Genomic DNA, 19,694 nt, shown 5'->3' with positions numbered 1-19,694 from the left:
GTTTTAAACTGAAAGGGTTTTAGTACGTTATTTTTTTTAAGCAGGATTGCAAAAAAAAAAGCTTTAATTGAGCTCTGAAGGTCAGCCGGCGAGCAGGGGAAGTGGCACTTCTTAAATCTGGCAGGTCCCGCCCGTGTTTACCCGCACGGCTTGTTTGATAAACTGTTTTGGCAGACGGCGAGCTCCCCCGTGGGCGCCGGTAGCCGACAGTCCCATCTGCGGGGCTCGCGGAGAGGAAATGTCATCAGCAGATGTCCGCCGTGACGGGCGCCCTCGCCTACGCTTCCCCCAACCTCACACCCTGCCTTTTTTTTTTTTATACCAGCCATAGATTCTGAGATTTAATTCTGATTTTATGAAACCGGCTACTATCAAACTCATATTTTTAACCATCAGAAATGATGGACTCACATCTGCTATGTTAGGATTTCCAATGAAATCATTTCAGGCATATTCAATTTAGTTTTTGCACAATTAAATTATTATTACTTGACAGTAGAACCATGTAGTTTAGTTTAGTTGGACTTTTGCTGTTGTAACCAACTGTGTATACTTTGTAATCAACTTGAGTCAATCTATCTAAACCCCGTATGTTTGTTAGTCTTTGTTCGTCTGTATTGTTTGCTACTTGCCACTTTTGCCATGTTATGCTACAAGTTCCTCATTTTTCCATGTTGGAATTAATTTTGTTATTTATTGCTAAGATTAAATTAGTTAAACTGGGAAGACTGGCCTAAATAGATCACATTTCTGGACTGGATCGGTCACTGTTAGCCCTTCTCAGGCCTAATCTTTATTTGTCATTGTCAGGATCAACCTATACTCCACTTAAAAAAATATTCTGTCCTGAAATTGATAGAATTAGCTGACCAATTAATTGACTATCGCCAATTATGACCAAAAAACTATGCTAGAATTCCATTTTTTCCTCCAAATTTACTTGACAGATTTCATCATCCAATCTGGAGACCAAATTTCCCATGGCTAAGTTAAAGTATCGGGCTAGAATTTTTAAACCCAACTTTTTCTCCGAGCAAACTAGAGCTCAGGTGCATGAGGTTAGATGTTTGGCTTATTACTGGCTTTTTCCCCCCCTGTCTGGGAGTCTCTTTTTTCACCCCTGTCCAGCTGGGCCACGTGGCGTGGAGCCAGCCGAGGTCATCCCGGTCGGAGTCGACCCGCTGCCGTGACACTCGGAGCGGGCTTGTTTACAGCTTTTTGCTGTGGCACTAGACGAGTCTCCCGCGGGGGTTTCAGGCCACAGCACTTAAAAACAAGCATACACAATCTGCGGCTTTATATCACGTTGCCTTGGCAACTGTACCTCCGCTTAGATGCTAAATCTAGGACGGACAATCTTTTTGGTCGATCAATATATCAACGCACTCTACTAATATTACGACCTAAATTTTTTAGTTGGACTTTTCTCTTATCATAATCCAATACATGTAATATTGCCAATTTAATATCTTAATTTTTTTGACCAATCCCTAGTCCTATTTCTGGGTATGCAAATGTTTCCACATGCCAAAAAACATGGTAAGCTAAATAAATAAAGCTAAGAAAATTTTTAACTAGGTCTACAATGTCTTCTGTGTCTTATGCCTGCCTTGCTACAGTAACCAAAAAAATTCCTGAATTTGTGAATGGCTTTTTGTCTCATTTTGTGCTCTGATTGGCTAAAAACCAACCTTAGGTTGTACCTTGACCTGTCTGGATAAGCAGCAGACATTAGAAAGGAATATATTGTTTTATTTTTGTTTTTCTTTACTCTGTTCTCCCTTAAAAAAATATATCATTCAATGCGATCATGTTGAGTGTTTTTATGGATTATCATGCTATCAAAATTGACTGATTATGATGTAAATTAAATGAAATATTTTCTGTTTTTCTAGCACCTGTCTGATCTGCTGGCATCAGTTCGCCTGCCCTTCATCCACCCGTCCTACCTGCTCAACGTGGTAGATAACGAAGAGTTGATCAAGTCGTCGGAGGCTTGCCGCGACCTGGTCAACGAAGCCAAACGCTACCACATGTTGCCACACGCTCGCCAGGAGATGCAGACGCCACGCGCCAGGCCAAGACTCACAGCAGGTAGGCAAAACAACCTAGTGTTAGGATACTTCACCTTGTGTTGATTAAATAGTACAAAAACCTATTATGGACAAAATATGCTAATAATAATACATTTACAAGTCTAGGCAAAGTCTACCACTCATTTAGTTTTATAGGTCAAGGTTATTTGTGTCATTTTTTGATGGATATTTCATACTTTGATAATAACGGACAAAAATAGTAGGACGCAAAGTTAGTTTTTAAAAGGTGGGAAGTTATTAAAACAGTTTTGGAATAGAATAGTGTGATATTTTGATTACCCCAGCCATGGAAAGTTGCTAAAAAGCCTGATGATTTAGTCCTTGAATGTGTGTCCGTGTGTTGTTTTTTGGTGTGTGTGTGTAGTGTGCGGGTAAAAAGGCGCGTAAGCAGATGGGGCGCCACCTGAGCTCTGTTGATAAGACTGTCGAGCGTAGAAAGAAAAAGAACTGCCATCCGTGAAGCTTTTCTTGCTGAGCAAAGTCAATCTGTGGACTTTGAGTGCATTGTGAGTGTGGGTGGGTGAGTGTGTATGTTTGTGTGTTTGAGTGTGTGAGCCATTACTCATGAGGGAGGAACAAGTACCAAATAGTATTTCTCGTCTTTTTTAGAAGTACATTTTTACTCATTCAATGTCGTCAATGAAAGTGAAGAAGTTTGAAGTGGAAAGAAAAAACTGACAAGGAAAGTTAGAGAATTTTTTAGAGTAAAATGGAAACTGAATAAGTGTTTTTCATAAGGTTGGTGAAGTTGATTGAGTTTTGTTATAACATGATGGAAACTTTTGGTGGGTATTTTTTATTTTAGTTGAGTATTTAAATTGGATTGGATTTGAAGTTAGGAAAGTTTTGGTGCAGTTTTGGTGGTTCATGGAAAACTTTTTGTGTGATTTAGAGACAGGGATAGTGTTTTAGATGTCACCAAAAAATAGATGAATAGTGTTTTGGTTGAAGCTACGATTAGGAATCAGTTTTTTGCACCAATTTTTTTTTTGTGAAGGCTTAATGCTATTTTTCGTGTAATAATTTTTGGTGTTGCAGGTGCTCTCAAAACGCAGTATAAAAAATAAAGGCTCATTACATACATTTCAATTAAAAACTAATCGAATGGCAAATAAAATATAACAAAATTAACAAAAATTGACGATAAAAACATACTTTCGTACACACATTTTTGCAGATCTGTTTTCTTCACTTATTTAATTAGTTTAATGTAACGCAAGAATGTTTTCTAGATTTTTCCAGCTGCCCAGCCGGCGACCGATCACATCTCCGGTAACTCGCATTAAAGCCTTCCAACAGCCGGCACCCCCCGCTGCTTTTTGGCGGCGTTCCAATTAACACGAGTTGATCCCGACTATGCGGTCCCTCCTAGCCAATAGCGGCGGTTCTCTTTCAAGCTTTAATTGAAAGTGTCGCACCCGCGTTTAAGCAGGCGGGCAAGGTGAAGCCGTCAGAGGCTCGCCAAGACAATTAAAAACGTTTTAACCTCGACTTTGTTGATTTTTGTCCGGCTACGAGTAATTATTAAGCCCGGACGTTTGTCTCAGGGAAGGAAATGCGGCGTGAGATTACTTGCAGCTCTGTGGATTTTCTACGGGTTTCTTTACTTAAACGCGATTAAGACGTTTACTCCGGCCGTTAAGTTGTCTCCGGTGTTTGCCAAAATTTATTTGATGACTAAATCGGTCATTGATGTTTACGAAAACAAAGCCCAGGTTAATTGAGGACCGATTTCCTTTAATGTTTACGAAAAAACGTCTTTTTGGCTGAATTGGAAACGTTTTAACATCTTGAAGACGTTTTTTTTTATTTTCCAAAATGAAATGAGCTTTACGCTTTTTGAAGATTGCCTTGTCTTTTGGTTAATTTAATTCTTAAAACATGAAAGCAAGACGGAGTTGGTTTAAAAAAAGAACACGTCGCTCACATGGCTTTGAACTGTCTTTCATGCTTAGGAAAGTTAGCATATGTCTGTCATTCCCGTAGGATTGACAGGTGAACCTGAAAATGAAAAACCAGAGGGATTGTCTTCACATTCTGTTTGACCCAGAACGGGCTAAGAGACGAAAGACGAAGGTTTTTCAGTCAGCCGTTTGCGAGTTACGAGGCGGCGACGTTCTGGCGGCTTATCGGGAAAAATCTCATCCTGTGCGGACATAGAGAAAATAAATCCAGCTTAGGTGAAGCCAATCCACCACGCCGACCCGCTGGACTCACTCAAAATCTGCCGTGGCCTTTTCCAGAATTCATTACAGGCGCTGGAACATGTGCTGACCAAATTGTAAGGATTTTTAGGGGACTTTTGCAGCGACCTGTCGCTGGGTAGGTTGTAACTTTGACAGTCCTGCTAGCCGGCGGCATTTGCTTGACAAGTTAGACATTGAAAGTGCAGGGAAAAGGCAGTCGGTCAGAAATAATCACATGTTGCTAGGGGAGTTGATGGGGCTGTGTCAGAAAAATAAATTCTGATGTTTACTCAATTATATTGGATGGCCAATTGTCTATAATCCTTATAAAAGTTGATTTATGGGTGTATGTTAAGATTCTCTCGCTATGTTTGTCCAAACCGTGCAGTGTAGAGAGTTGAAATTTTTTTATGGTGGTCAGAAACGGCTGTCTGGTCCTAATAGACTCGATTTTGATTGAATTTCTTAGCCTTCTGTGTGTAAACTCAATCTTTTATTTGTTAAAGACTGATTTTTCAAAAGAGAATTTTTTTAATAGTGCAAAAATTTGTTCTAAACAGGTAAGACCACTATACTACTATAAAAATAATGTTTTAAAATCCTAATTAAGTCAAATTACAAAAACAAAATAGAACATAGCAATACCTGCTGGATATGAAGGAGTACTATACTCATACTTGGAGGGCGTTTTGCAGTCTTCAACAGCTAAGTAGAAAAGCAAATATTCTATTACGCACGCACACTCGCTTGCACTATCTCGGGGGCGCCGTGGGCTCCTCCCTCAACATCGTCATAGCAAATTAGCACCCCGGGAGACAAATCACAGGGTTAGCAAATGAGAGCAAATGGAGTAAAAAGAGAGCTTGATAAGACATAATGGTTATAGACCTGCAGCCAGATAAAAATGTCCCACACAGCTATTCTAGGGTATCTGTGGGTATAATTTTTTTTACATGTGTATGTTATAATTTTGCGCAATATTTATGTATACTTATGATAAAACAGATCACATTAATGTTACTATTTCAAGGTGAGTGACAGAAAAAATTGAGGCGTAACAACCCTGTATACCCCAAAATAAAATAATTTTAAAAATCCTACACGTATACAGTATTTTTTTTTTTTAAAATATGGTTTCTATAAGGTAAAAAAATCAGCAGGGGGAAAGAATATACCGAGCAGAAAAATCGATAGGGGCAACAACAACAACAACAACAAATAGATAAAGTGCATTTTAGCCTTGATATCTCCAGTCTATGAAGATTAACCCCCTCCCATTCCTTTAGCTTTTTCCTCATTCCCGGTTGACCGACCCTCCCGCTGACCACCCGTATCAGAGGGTCCTTGTCCCCCCTCTGTTGTGGATGTCTGTTGCTCGCAAATACACTGCTCACTCAGGTCTGGCGGCCGTCTTGTCGCCCGACTGGGAGTCGCTTAGTGGCAGCCTGCCAGCCTGTTTGTGTGTTCTGGATCACTGCTGTCTTTATCCCGCCCACTGTGTGTGCTTGTGTGTACTTAAAGTGTACTACTGAAACACTATTGCAGTTTTCTGTTCCCTGGAGATACAAGTGTCCAAACTGACTTAACATTGGAATTCGTATAGGAGTTGCAGCACCAAAAATTGCATTTTTTTGAGGGATATTTTGGTGTATTTCAATCAGGATTATAATGAAATACTCAATTTAAAAATTGTTAATCTGTTTCTGTAATGTGGCAAAATTATTAAGAGATGTTTATTGATTTATTTTTTATTTTTCGTTAAAATCTGTGTTTTTTGACCTAACATTTGACCCCAAATTGGATAATTTTATGGAAAACTAGTGCCGCCAACCCACTTAACAGTGAACATTACTGTCATTTTCAAGCTTTATTTTAATCAATTCCTCTTGCAAACAAACTTTCAGGAGTGAATGTTTCTGAGGTAGAACTTTATTCAAAACTCATTTTCAAAATGCATTAATAAATAATACAATCAACCCTTAATAAACTATAAACTACTTTAGAAAAATGAATGACTATAATCAAAAGCATTCTTTCATTTACCTTATCCTCACAGGGGTGCTGAAGCCTATCCCAACCAACTGAGCAATCCTAGTCATTCAAAAGTATACCTTTATTAAATAATACATTGCTTCATATCACATTTTGACACCATATGAAAAGAATCCGTTTAGAGTGGAACCCTCGAGAGTCTTCCTACCATCTGTCCACCTTCATCACCCTCTTCCTCTACAGGTGTGGCAGAGGTGATCGTCCTCGTGGGGGGACGCCAGGCCATCGGGATGAACCAGCGTTCCTTGACAGCGGTCACCTGCTTCAACCCTCAGAATAGCAAGTGGTATCCACTCGCCAGCCTGCCATTCTACGACCGAGAGTTCTTCAGCGTCATCTCGGCCGGAGATAACATCTACCTATCAGGTGAACCCACTTCTCAAGACTTGTGCAGCAAACCGGGGGGACGTTCAAGGTCAGAATCTGACTTTTAGCAACTATTTAAAGAGCGTGAAAAGGGCGTCGCAGTTCTGGTTCGTTTTTTCTCCGTAGTGTTGGCATTTTTCTAGCGTCTCGCCCCATTTGCGCCCCCTTTTGAAACCAACCAGGCGTGCGCTCACCTTGAAGCCACAATAGGATTGGTCTTCCAGGCGGGTGTCTCATTTAAATGGAAATGTGTACAGTGGCGGGGACAACCGTGTTCACCGGGGAAATCAGGTTTTTTTTTTTAACAAGTGGGCCAATCAGATCTTGATGCTAGTCCAAGGCTAAATTATTTTCCTAAATGGCGTCAGAGTGAATTTTTACAAGTGCTTATTCATCAGTATAATAACCCAAAAATTCCAACATGGACTCCTGTTAGTTACCTTCTGTAAGTATTAAAATTGGAATGGAAATGTTTGTCTTTGAGTTCACCTACAAGGGACTGTCAACCGCTTTTTCAGTTGCATGACCAGACGTTTGGTCGCCGGTCTTTTGGTCCTGTTTGGATATTAAACAGTACTTAGAAAATAAACTCTCTGGTAGATACTAAAAGCTCTCTCTTAGTTATTAAACTCTCTCATGAATATAATTGAGAGCTGGTTTCAATAGTACTTGGATATTAAACAGTACTTGGATATTAAACAGTACTTGGATATTAAACAGTACCTAGATATTAAGCAGTACTTAAATATTAAACAGTACTTAGATATTAAACAGTACTTAAATATTAAACAGTACTTAGATATTAAGCAGTACTTAGATATTAAACAGTACTTAGATATTAAACAGTACTTAGATATTAAACTCTCTATCTTAGATATTAAACTCTAAGATATTAAACTCTAAGATATTAAACTCTCTCTCTTAGATATTAAACTCTAAGATATTAAACTCTCTTTTTTAGATAATAAACCCGATGGCAAATGACTAAATTTGTGTTTTTGGCTGTTTTTGTGCAGGTGGTACAGAGTCCGGCGTGATGCTATCTGACGTTTGGTGCTACATGTCCTTGCTGGACAACTGGAACTTGGTGTCCCGCATGACGGTGGCTCGTTGCAGACACAACAGCTTGGTCTACGATGGCAAACTCTACGCCATTGGAGGCTTGGGTGTCTCTGGAAATCTAGACCACGTGGAGAGGTGAGTCCTGTTCAATGTTTCTTATCTCTTAAAACCCTTAGAAAATCTTTCATATAGATTCATTTTTCTTCTCTAGTTTGGCAGACACGTTTTTTTTCCGTTTGTTTACCACCATAGCAACACGATTAGGGCCAAAGGTGGCTTATTAATCCTTTATCCACCAAAAAATGAAAGGTATATTTCTGTTTACTGAGAAAATGTTCTTTTTTCAAGTCATCTGTCTTCACTATCTATTCCAGTCTAGAACTTCCTTGTTATTTCTCTAGTTTGTCTCGTACTTTGTTCCCCCAAATAGTCTTTTCACTTTTTGAGGGAAAAAAATACCATGTCAGGCAGTCTTATTACTATTTCGTAGTGGAAAACGTCTCAATTTACTCGTCAAAAACTGTCATTTTATTCACTGTGAGATTTTTCTGGAAGAAAATGTCGCTTATTATGCCAACACTCAGCCTTTTTCCTAAAATAAAAACTTTTCAGTAATAACAGAAATGTTCCTGAGCTGACAAAACAACGAAAAAAACTCAGTGTAGTTCAGAACTTAAAAACCAATGGGTTGCAGTTCATTTTTAAAACCAGTTCAAAGTCGCTAATGCATGCTTGGTCAGTTTAGCCCGAACCATTTGTGACATCAGCTACTTTTAAAAAGAACATGGGTCATTTAGGGTTGTTTTTCTGGCAAAAATCCGAACATTTTCATCTTTTTGGTGTCTTACTTTAGTCTCCTCTCCCTGTAAAGTATTGCTTGAATGAGTTGGCTAATGTGCGCCGCGTGTAGCTAGCGACATGTCACCGGGAAAAGGAAGAAGAGTAGCAATCTTTTACAGTCGTTATTGTTGTTGTTGTTGTGTGGAATCTGTGAGCCGAGACTAATGTCAGCCACTTCATGCATAATTTACCATCAAAGTTTTATGGAGATTTGATTTGTACCTTCACGCCTGTTTTGTTTGGCAGCTCCACTTATGAATGACATACATATTATCATGTTTTTTAGCCATTTGTTTAGAAACGTAGCCGGTAATCAACGTGTCTGTCTTGATATTTTATCCGTAAAGGGAGAATTGTTTGGATTTTGGTGGCTTTTTAGAAAGTTGTTGTGTTTTTCTCTGCTATTAAAATACTAGAAAGATATTTTGTAAAGTGTAGAAGTCAATCATGTCGTATATCATTACTAGTGAGATTGTAAATGATCTATTTTGCTCGTTTTCTGACTCCCATAGACATCAATCCGTCTGATTATCTGTCACTTTTTATGCCAAGTCGTTCTAACTTTCCAGATTTTTTTTATATTTAACAAAGCTAGGAAGGCGATTCATTTTGACAGAGGATTTTTTTTTAATAGCGTCTCGACACGTAAGCTCGGCTGGGCCAATTTCCGAAGGGCGGTACGGCGACAGGAAAGATTTGCAGCGAGACGGGCTGAGACAGCAAACAGCTGGTCGGCGACGTAAACCCGGGGAGCAGGTGTCGTAAATTACGCTCCAACCAACCACGCGCTGACGTTCTTGACAGATTATCAGCGAGCTATTTATTTCGTGAAGATCGTAAATACACATCCCGGGAAGCCGACTCCAGGTTGCTGTGGTTTGGACCCTTTTGGTCATTTTACCGAAAACTTTGGTCTGGATTTGTACTGCTTAATTATTTTTGAGCAAACTATAGACTAAACTTTGGATGTTTATGGGCAGAAACTATGGATAAATAATATATGTTAAATTAAAGTAGTCTTTGGCGGTCTTAGTGGGGAAAGTACACAAGGCGTACTTGAGTATAAGGCGCAGGGCAAGGAAATTATGCGAATTTAAGTCCAGAGAATATGGTAAATCTTTTGGAGTAATGAATGGCCATTTTGTTTAGTTATTGTAGATACTAATTTGTTGTCAAAATTTCCACTTTGGAAAGAGTTTTTAAATTTTAGCCTTTTCAGCTCTCTGAAAAAGTTTGTTTTTCAACCAGGTTGCTGTTATCTTGTTTTAGTTTTATTATAAAAGTCAATATTTCACTTTTCAGAAGCCTTTTGCAGCCAATAATCAGAAAAGTTAGAAGTTTTGACTCTACATTTTCTTATACTAAAAAATCACAAAACTTGGAATCAAGTTTCCACACTTTCTGTTACTTGGAAAAAGACGAAATCAGTAAAAAAAAAAATATTGCTATTCTTTCCAAAAACATCTGGCATTGAATAAGTTAGCCCATTGTCGTCCATGTTTGTCCGGCTTGGAATCTTCATGCTAGCTCGTCGTTTCTTGTTTCTAAGCGGAGAGCTAATAACATTCCGCAATCATTACTCAGCGGATAGAAATGGCTGCCGATGTTTGATATGCGGATGGCAGCCCGGGGACGTGGCGACAGCTGCAAATTGATTTGCTGCGTCGCTCGTCGCCTGATGGATGCGCACGGACGCCACCGCTCGTTTGTGTGCGCTGCTTGTTGTCGGCGCGCATGCAGAGTCCAAGGCATTTATTAGACGAGCTGTCGTCAAGAAGGGGACGGAATCATATAACATCACGTCGCGCTTTCGCCTCGCCTCTTTCTCTTGACTTATTGTCAGATTACTGCATTTCAAATAGCATTTCACTTTAAAAGCTGCTCCCTATTTGTGCACTCCCGACTACGAGAACGTAAATAATCACTTTTACGATACAAAATGCAGTTAATTAAGGCATGCCGCAACTGAGAGATTTCTGATGCCATGTTATTTTTTTTTAGGTGTAAGAACCAAATCGGCCTATGTTTTCGGGACTTGGACGTTTGGTCGCCTGGATGTTTGGTCGCCCGGGTAAATATAATTTTGAGAGATGGTTTCAACAGTAGATATTTAGATATTAAACTCATGTATATAATTATGAGAGCCGGTTTCAACAGTAGATATTTAGATATTAAACTCTCTCATGTATTTACTTTTGAGAGCTGGTTTCAACAGTAGATATTTAGATATTAAACTCATGTATATAATTTTTAGAGCTGGATTTCAACAGTAGATATTTAGATATTAAACTCATGTATACAATTTTTAGAGCTGGTTTCAACAGTAGATATTTAGATATTAAACTCATGTATATTTGACAACATGACATAGAGTTTACTGTTGAAATCCGCTCTCAAAATTATATTCATGAGAGTTTAATATCTAAATATCTACTGTAAAACCAGCTCTCAAAATTATATACCTGAGTTTAATATCTACTGTTGAAACCAGCTCTCAAATTTATCTACATGAGAGTTTAATATCTAAATATTTACTGCTGAAACTAGCTCTCAAAATGATTTACATGATAAAGTTTAATATCTAAATATCTACTGTTGAAACCAGCTCTCAAAATGATCTACATCAGAGTTTAATATCTAAATATTTACTGCTGAAACTAGCGCTCAAAATGATTTACATGATAAAGTTTAATATCTAAATACCTACTGTTGAAACCAGCTCTCAAAATTATCTTCACTCAGGCGTCCAAACGTCCAGCAACCAAACATCCGGTCCCTACGTTTTCAGTTCACTTTGTACTTTTGATTTTACTACAAGGGTTACTCACATTCCTCTAAGTTCACTTTTTTGTAGTTCTTCCCAGCTCGCCATCGCAATTACGCCTTCAATCAGACGCATCTCAAAGCAGATGCAGTTTTTCCCTTCGCCGCATTTCAACGACAATCCAACCCCGGCCCGCTAATGGCTGACACTTTTTCGTTTTTTGTAAGTCACAGAATTGTGGGGGAGGCTTTTAACTTGCAATCAGGTGCCCTGGGCCCGCGTGTTGATTCTTTTAGCAAAGCAATATGATTGCGGAATATTGAATAATTCATGCCTGTCTAATGATGTGTCAATCACACCATGGCGCTTTTGTTTTATTTATTGTGCCCAGGTTTGCGCGTCCTTCAAGCGCCATTGCCGCTTAATATTTCATGAGGAAGTGTTAGCAACGTGGCACCCGATTTTTGCAGTCACTCGGCAGGGGGTGCTGGGCTAACAAACATGGAGGTTTGTGTAGTTTGTTTTTAAGATAATCTGACTCAGTCTAATTTTCAGCCTAGTTCGTTTGTTGTGGTTTAGTAAATATCGATATAGTTCGTGTTTCCATTTGTTTTATCCTTGATGAAGCTTAATTGTACTACTAGCAAGGCATTGTAAAAGATTAGCAGTACAGATTCTGAGTGGTAAATCCCGATCCAGCTGTGATTCTAAGCTTGGTGTGGAATAGCAATAGCTACTTCAAGACCTTAAAAGTCAATCTAGTCGTGTCCTGACCCAGTTCGCTAATTATTATCAGGCCCTGGTTTGGTTATTGTTAGTGTATCGTACAATGATGGAATATGTCACAGTATCCAATCTAGTAGTCTTGTGTTTTCAGTTCTATCATACTTTTCAGTATATAAGATCTCCAGGGAAAACTATCCGTCCATTGAAACTATTTAAGAAGCTATTGATAGAAATCCTGTACTAATCTTCTTAGATCAGGAAATTATATCTTTAAATTGGATCGGAAGACTGTCATATCATAAATTTAGATCCAGTTTTCTCATGACAACAACATAGTCTTTGTCTTGTGTAGTGCTCCAGACCAAAAATTCTAGTACTTGACACCAAAACAACTTTAAACCAGATGAAATCCTAAGAATACAATTCATTTAATATATTCTTTCACCTCGTTTTCCTTAAAAACCAGTAGCTCAGCACTAGTCTTGACCAAAAAGCCTCTGTCCCAGACCAAATTTAAGTTTGAGAACCTGCTTTTGCTCACCTATCTCAACCAACAGCTCACATTTGAAACCCTAAACAACACCCAATCACAGTACCAAGACAGAATGATTCAGAAACAAGGAGGATGCTGGTAAAACTCCCTCCAGATTTACCCCTAATTTTTCCACTCAACTAAAAAACCCCAATTTCATTACCTGCTAACATTTCTCCATTGGAGCTCAGGTAAGACCCTTCGAGCTGTTACAGTGAGTACCGAGTGGTGGGTGGTTCCAGGGGTGCACCACAGGGAGGCGACCCCTCTTCCGTCAAGGGACAAGAGGCTCCCAAAGCCCCCCTGCTAAAGCCACTTCCCTCCTACCGAGCTAATCCCTTGCTTCTCTAGATTAGGCAAGTTTGCGGCTCTAGCGCCACGCTGGGATGTCAAGATTGACAACCCTAACCTTAACCCGGGTGTGAGACCCTTGCCACAGTAAAGGATAAATGTATTTTTTACCCAATATGAAGACAAACTGTGCTAAGTTAATTTCCCCACTTATTATTTTAAGTTTTAGGTTTTTCCAGGCAGTGAAAAACTAGTCCAGCGAGGAGAGTTGATGAAAAGAAATCGATGCTACCTTCCCCAACGCTAATAAATCAAATTCGGACGGGGGAGCCTCATTGCTGGCAGACTTTATTTAACACGCCGGGTAATATAACGGTGAAGAATGCGGGCAGACGGGATGTTCATTGTGATGGATCACGCCATTTTGGGACTCGTTCGACTTACAAACTGGGAGAAAAATGAAAGGGAAAATGGAGCGAGATGCTGACGATAAAAAGTTGACGTTCAAAAAAATAGCTTGATAACATCACTCTTTGCTTGCACAAATGTAAATAGGAAAGAACATTTTACTTGGCTAGCATACTAATTTGGTAATGCTGTATACTCGGGATTTTTTTGCATGAAATAGAGTCACCTAGTTTTAAAAATCTGCGAAATATTCCAGTTTTTCTTTTCTATAAGAAACTAAACATACAACATAGTCCATATTTTGTCCAAGCATTTCTTTTTCACTTGAAAAAATATCTTTTATATATTTTCACTTTCCATCAAAAACGACCTCTTGTCAAATATACTATTATGTTACTTACTTGCATCTATAAATGTATTTTGTTCAATTTTAGACCAAATGTTAATCTCCAAACTTCCATTTTTCCCTTAAATAGCTTTTCCATGAATTCTTACAAAATATTTACTCCCCCAAATTTAGACGTTTCCACCAAAACGAACACCATTTTGATCCAAAAACTTCATTTTTCTCTCATTTTGCTGTGTACCAAAGTAATTTAAATGTTTTTAACATAATCTGAAATTGTCAAATTTAGGATAAACCTATCTTTTCGGCCTGGATCAACCAATCTCATCCGAACAAATTAATTCCAAAGGATTATGTCTTAATCTAGGATGCCATTTGTATAGATTGCCCTCTATGGGGATTACATGAAGGTAACATATTGTTGTGAAGGACACCAAAACCACTGTAATTCATCTGCATGTATTTTTTTATGCCATCAGATGGTCCAAAAAACAACTGAGTACTACTACTTTTTGAATTGGCATCAAAGACCACCACTACTACATCACTAGAAGAGCTTTTGTATACAACTTTATTGACAATTCCACACAAATAGGGAACATACCGCTTTAAATCGCCAACGTTTCTCTTGCCGTTTTCTCTCTGGCGTCTCGCCACGTTTTCTTATCCTTCCCGTGACGGTTGAATTGAGTTTAAAAAATAAAATAAAATAAAAAACCCCAGTAGCCATCATCCCGTCAAGCTCATCCGCAGGGGTAAACAAAGCCAAGTGGCTACTCAACGGGTTTTTTTTTTACCCACAATGCACTCAAGTAGGAGGCCAATAATGATTTTCACATCACATTGTCTGTAACTGGTCGATTATTTTATCCTTTTCCGTGATTGGCTGACAAAAAAAAATCACCCTATTTGGCTGAGATGAGCTCAGGCACCCTCAGAATGTAAAGTGAAAGTTTTAGCATAAAATACAAAATGAGGTTTTTGTGATTATTTATTTTTATTTTTTTGTTCTCTTTTCCAAGATGGTGGCCGGTCCATACTAGGGCTTAATGGCGTGTGTCGCGCGACATGTGTTTGCTTTGTGTAATTGCTTTAATTGCCGTCATTTTGCGCAATGCTAGCGCTTTTTCTTCCTCCCTGGTGGTGCCAGCGTTCGGCTAATTACGCCTGTCAGCCCCGCGGCCCGAAAGTCGGGAAGCCTACTCTACTCCGACTTTGTGTGTGTGTGTCTGTGTATAATACATTAGTGCAATGGGTAAGTAGGACATAGTATACCATTTAGAGCAGTGGTGGCAAATGTACAGCACGTGGTTGCGTTTGTGGCTCGTGTCGGAGATTGAGATTGGTCTATGTGTTTCAGGGGGAAAAGTCTTACTATACTATGTCGTTTTTTTAGGAAAAATTGCCTTACTATACTATGTCGTTTTATTTCGGAAAAATTGCCTTACTATACTATGTTGTTTTTTAGGGGGAAAAGCCTTACTATACTATGTCGTTTTTTTTGGAGAAATTGCCTTACTATACTATGTCGTTTTTTTAGGGGAAAAAAGCCTTACTATACTATGTCGTTTTTTTAGGGAAAAATGCCTTACTATACTATGTCATTTTATTTAGGAAAAATTGCCTTACTATACTATGTTGTTTTTTAGGGGGAAAAGGCCTTACTATACTATGTCGTTTTTTTAGGAAAAATTGCCTTACTATACTATGTCGTTTTTTTAGGGAAAAATGCCTTACTATACTATGTCGTTTTTTTAGGGAAAATTACCTTACTATACTATGTTGTTTTTTAGGGAAAAAAGCCTTACTATACTATGTCGATTTTTTAGGAGAAAAAGCCTTCCTATACAATTTCATTTTTTAGGGGAAAAGGCCTTACTATACTATGTCATTTTTTGGGGGGAAAAGCCTTACTATACTATGTCGTTTTTTTAGGGAAAAATGCCTTACTATACTATGTTGTTTTTTCTGGAAGAAAAGCCTTACTATACTATGTCGTTTTTTTAGGAAAGAAAGCCTTGTGACCGGAATGTGTTTTTGTGTTCCCTCCAGATACGACACCATCACTAACCAATGGGAGACGGTATCACCGCTACCCAAGCCAGTGCACTCAGCGGCGGCCACGGTGTGCGGCGGCAAGGTCTACGTCTTCGGCGGGGTCAACGAGGCAGGCCGGTCAGCCGGGGTGCTGCAGTCGTACGTGCCACAGAGTGATGCCTGGAGTTTTATCGAGTCGCCCATGATAGGTCAGTTGGTCTTTGGACTTTAACAAAAAAAAATTAACAAAAAAGTAGACGTGATGGAGACAATTTGGCTTTTTTTTCGGAACAATTGCAGCCAAAATTGAGGTGAAATGTGGTTTAATTATTTTTTGAAATCATCTGGCTGGATAATGATTTATTCTTCAGGTTTTTTGGTGAAAGTTTTAAAGCAAACGACGGTTCTTATTGAATAATCGAGCTGGAAAACTAATTACTATTCAAATTCTTTTGGTGAAAACTTTTAAGCAAAACCACAGTTCTTTTTAAATCATCTAGCTGGAAAACTAATTACTTTTCAGGTTTTTTGGTGAACATTTTTAAAGCAAAACCACAATTTTTTTGTGGAATTCAATTCACAATTTCTAGCATTTTTGCGAAAAATACAATTCTCAAGTTTAAATAACGTTGAATAGTATTTTTGTTAGGGTTACTAAAAAGTAGTAGTAATTGTTGCAAATAAATCCTTCAAAATCGTCCAAAAAGTATTCTCCTGCTGATTTATTATGACTATTTATTCTCATGAAAACAGGTGAGGCGAGTTATTTCAAATTCATTTTAAATTAATAAGTGCCTGCTGTCCTTTTAGTTTTTTGGGGGGAGTGATCACGGTTGCCAAGCAACAGTGTTCTCCTCAACCAGAGGCCAGCAAAAAAAGTGAACAACTGGCGGCCCTTCAAAGGCAAATATGTTGTAACACTTCATTGTCTCACATTACCGTGAAAATGTTTTTGTTCCCATGACGACAGGTTCTCGCCCTCAGGTCTTCTTTCAATGTCATTATTCTTACCTTGCCATTTCTACAATGTAAAAAATATATAATAACCTTCCGGTGGCATATCTTTTCATGCAGTTTTCCTTCTAAAAGTCAACTTAAAAGTGGAACATAATAGATGAACTAAAATTTGTCTTTTTTAGTTGTTCCGTTATTCATCAAAAAGTCATTTTTGGTTCCACATTGAGTCTAAATGTTCAATTTTAAACCATTAAGAAACAATATTCCCATTTAAATAAAAGCATGACACATTTTATTTGACCAAAAACATTCAAAAAATATTTTTTTGCAGACATCAAATTTAATTTTGCCCTTCTGTTTAACCCCCTTAAATTAAACCACATTTCTTCCAAAAACCTCAATGTTTTGAACACAAATGTATCTTTTCCTGCCAATTATAACTTCTGCTTTCTGATTGGCCAAAATACCATGATGTCACCAGGTTAGAAACGCCAACTCAGCTGTTCCCGACAGCTCATTTATGCTAATGATCCATCCTAATCTCCATTTGTAAATCATTCTTGGATGTCAGCAACACATCCAGGTGATGTTTATTTTGCGATGTTAGAAAGACGATGCCACATGCTGTGCTTACGACACCCAGAAAATACCGATCACAGTCCTTATTTTTAGTTTTTTTCTTCCCCGTCAGTGTTGATGTTGTTTTTTTTTTTTTTTACACACCTCTGTGAGTTTTTAGCCTCAGGCGGTGAGCGCATAGAAATGAAATTTAGGGGTGTCGCACGCTGTTTGTGTCATGCTGGGAGTGCTTTCTAATGTTTGGAGGAAAATAAGTAAATGTCATTACGACTAGATGGAAAATAGCTTGGTTTTAACAGTTTTTGGGTATATTTTTGAGCATATTTTTTTTGGTTTACACAGATTTTTGTGTCTTGGTTGATGTATACGTATATAATTTTTGTGACTTTGTCTTTTGTAGATAACAAGTACGCTCCAGCAGTGAGTCTCGGTGGATTTGTCTACATTCTGGGCGGAGCTTATGCACGAGCCACGACTATCTATGACCCCGACAAGGGCAACATCAAGGCGGGCCCCAACATGAACCACTCAAGGCAGTTTTGCAGGTAAGAAGCACCCCCAAACACAACGATACAGTGTTACCTCTACTTACATAAAACCTCTCTACATACAACATATTTAAGTTACGAAACTCCTCGAGTAGAAAATGTAGTCTCAGATTATTCTACACAAAACCCTAACATCCCCCAAAATGTAAAACATACATCCTATATTTATTTTAAAATTTTCACTCCCATTGGTGATCTCTCAATACCCCGCTAGCCTCCCATTGGCTAGGAGAGACCTGCCATTTTTTTGTGATTTGCTTAAAGCAACTTCATTCTTTAATTTTCATCATACACCCCAACAAACTATAGTTCTTTTATCATTTATCATTTTAAGTTGTATATTTTTGTGTTTTGTCAGTTGACAAACAACACAAATATGTTTTGCATGTTTGTTGTACATTTTAATAGTCTCATAAATGTTCTTATCTTTATTTCTCTTATGTTTCTGACATATTTCATCCAAATTTGGTATATTTTGATCATTTAAAAATTATTTTTTTGCTACTACGGGGTTTAAAAATGCATCTATTCTTTCAATTCAAGTTACAAAACCACTATTGTTTACTTCCACCAATCAGACAAGTGTAAAGCTTGCTCTAGATGTCTTTTTAAATCGATTCATGTACTGTAAAACGCACTATAATGACATCAATTTTTCCTCCTCTTCTTTCTACTTTTTCCACACTAGTGCGGTGATCCTGGACGGCAAAATCTACGCCACTGGCGGCATCGTGAGCAGCGAGGGTCCGGCGCTGGGAAACATGGAAACGTTCGAACCCGGTGCCAAAACGTGGACGCTACTTCAGTCGCTACCCTGCCCACTTTTCAGACATGGCTGTGTGGTTATCAAGAAATACATCCAAAGCGGATGAAGCCCCGCCCACGGTCTGTGCCAAAAATATTGTTAAAAAAAGTACCAGCTGGGACGCCACGGACTGGTCGCTGGTTGCAGAATGTCGGCCCATCCACGGGTTCAAGTGCGGGGAAGGTCTTTGTAAACCTTTTGTTTACTCCTACTTCATCTCATAGTCGTTATAGCGACGGGATTCCGGGGAAAGTTCTTCCACGGAGGACGACGGGGGTCCGTCCTTGTCCCATTTCCCGGAATATTTCATCCCTCGCCGAGGGAAAAAAGCACAATGGTCATCCAGGACTGTTATCATTTTTCCTCATTTGGGTTTTCTAAACACAGGTCTCGTTTTAAAGCCGTACAGTTCCCGAGTTGAGTCTCTGTAAATATATGCCAGGTAGGAAAATATGTATATTTTACAATCCCCAAACTATTGTGTATAAATGTTTTTAGATATTCAAGTACCAAAAATTGACAGGTTGATTTAAAACAAAAGTGGTACGTCTGTAAATCTGTATCCAAAAAAACACTTAATATTACTAAAAGCAAATACATATAGTACTCCAAAAAATATGCTTGGTCATGTCTTTTTTGAAGAGGGTTTGACAAGTGTTATATTTGATTAGAAGAAAGCCTTTCTTTACATGATAGTTCCTTTAGGAGAAAAAATCCTTACTATACTATGTCGTTTTTCCAGAGAAAAAACCTTACTATATTATGTCGTTTTTAAGACTTACTATACCATGCCGTTTTTTTCAGAGAAAAAGCCTATGTGGTTTTTAAGCCTTACTATACTATGTCGTTTTTAAGCCTTATTATACTGTCATTTTTAAGCTCCACTATACTATGTCGTTTTTTCAGAGAAAAAGCCTATGTGGTTTTTAAGCCTTATTATACTATGTCGTTTTTAAGCCTTACTATACTATGTGTTTTTTAAGCCTTACTATACTATGTCGTTTTTTCAGAGAAAAAGCCTTACTATACTAAGTCGTTTTTAAGCCTTACTATACTATGTCGTTTTTTTAGAGAAAAAGCCTTACTATACTATGTCGTT

The 19,694-nt window shown here is 38.4% G+C and overlaps 1 protein-coding gene across 2 annotated transcripts in view; it reads left to right on the top strand.

Annotated features, from left to right (window-relative positions):
• Positions 1-19,211, top strand: part of klhl29 (kelch like family member 29) — an 89,795-nt gene extending 70,584 nt beyond the window's left edge. For both annotated transcript variants that reach the window (XM_077740989.1, XM_077740996.1), the window contains exons 11-16: positions 1,896-2,094; positions 6,518-6,700; positions 7,717-7,897; positions 15,722-15,915; positions 17,643-17,787; positions 18,479-19,211. In XM_077740989.1, coding sequence (XP_077597115.1) covers positions 1,896-2,094; positions 6,518-6,700; positions 7,717-7,897; positions 15,722-15,915; positions 17,643-17,787; positions 18,479-18,662 — 1,086 coding nt within the window. In that variant the 3' untranslated portion in view covers positions 18,663-19,211. The remainder of the gene's footprint in view (positions 1-1,895; positions 2,095-6,517; positions 6,701-7,716; positions 7,898-15,721; positions 15,916-17,642; positions 17,788-18,478) is intronic.
• The last annotated feature ends 483 nt before the right edge of the window (positions 19,212-19,694 follow it).

The sequence above is a fragment of the Stigmatopora nigra genome, chromosome 2 (genome assembly GCF_051989575.1).
Source record: "Stigmatopora nigra isolate UIUO_SnigA chromosome 2, RoL_Snig_1.1, whole genome shotgun sequence".
NCBI classification, from domain to species: Eukaryota; Metazoa; Chordata; class Actinopteri; order Syngnathiformes; family Syngnathidae; genus Stigmatopora; species Stigmatopora nigra.
The sequence above is the reverse complement of the archived record's forward strand: the minus strand, read 5'-3'. Positions and strand labels throughout refer to the sequence as shown.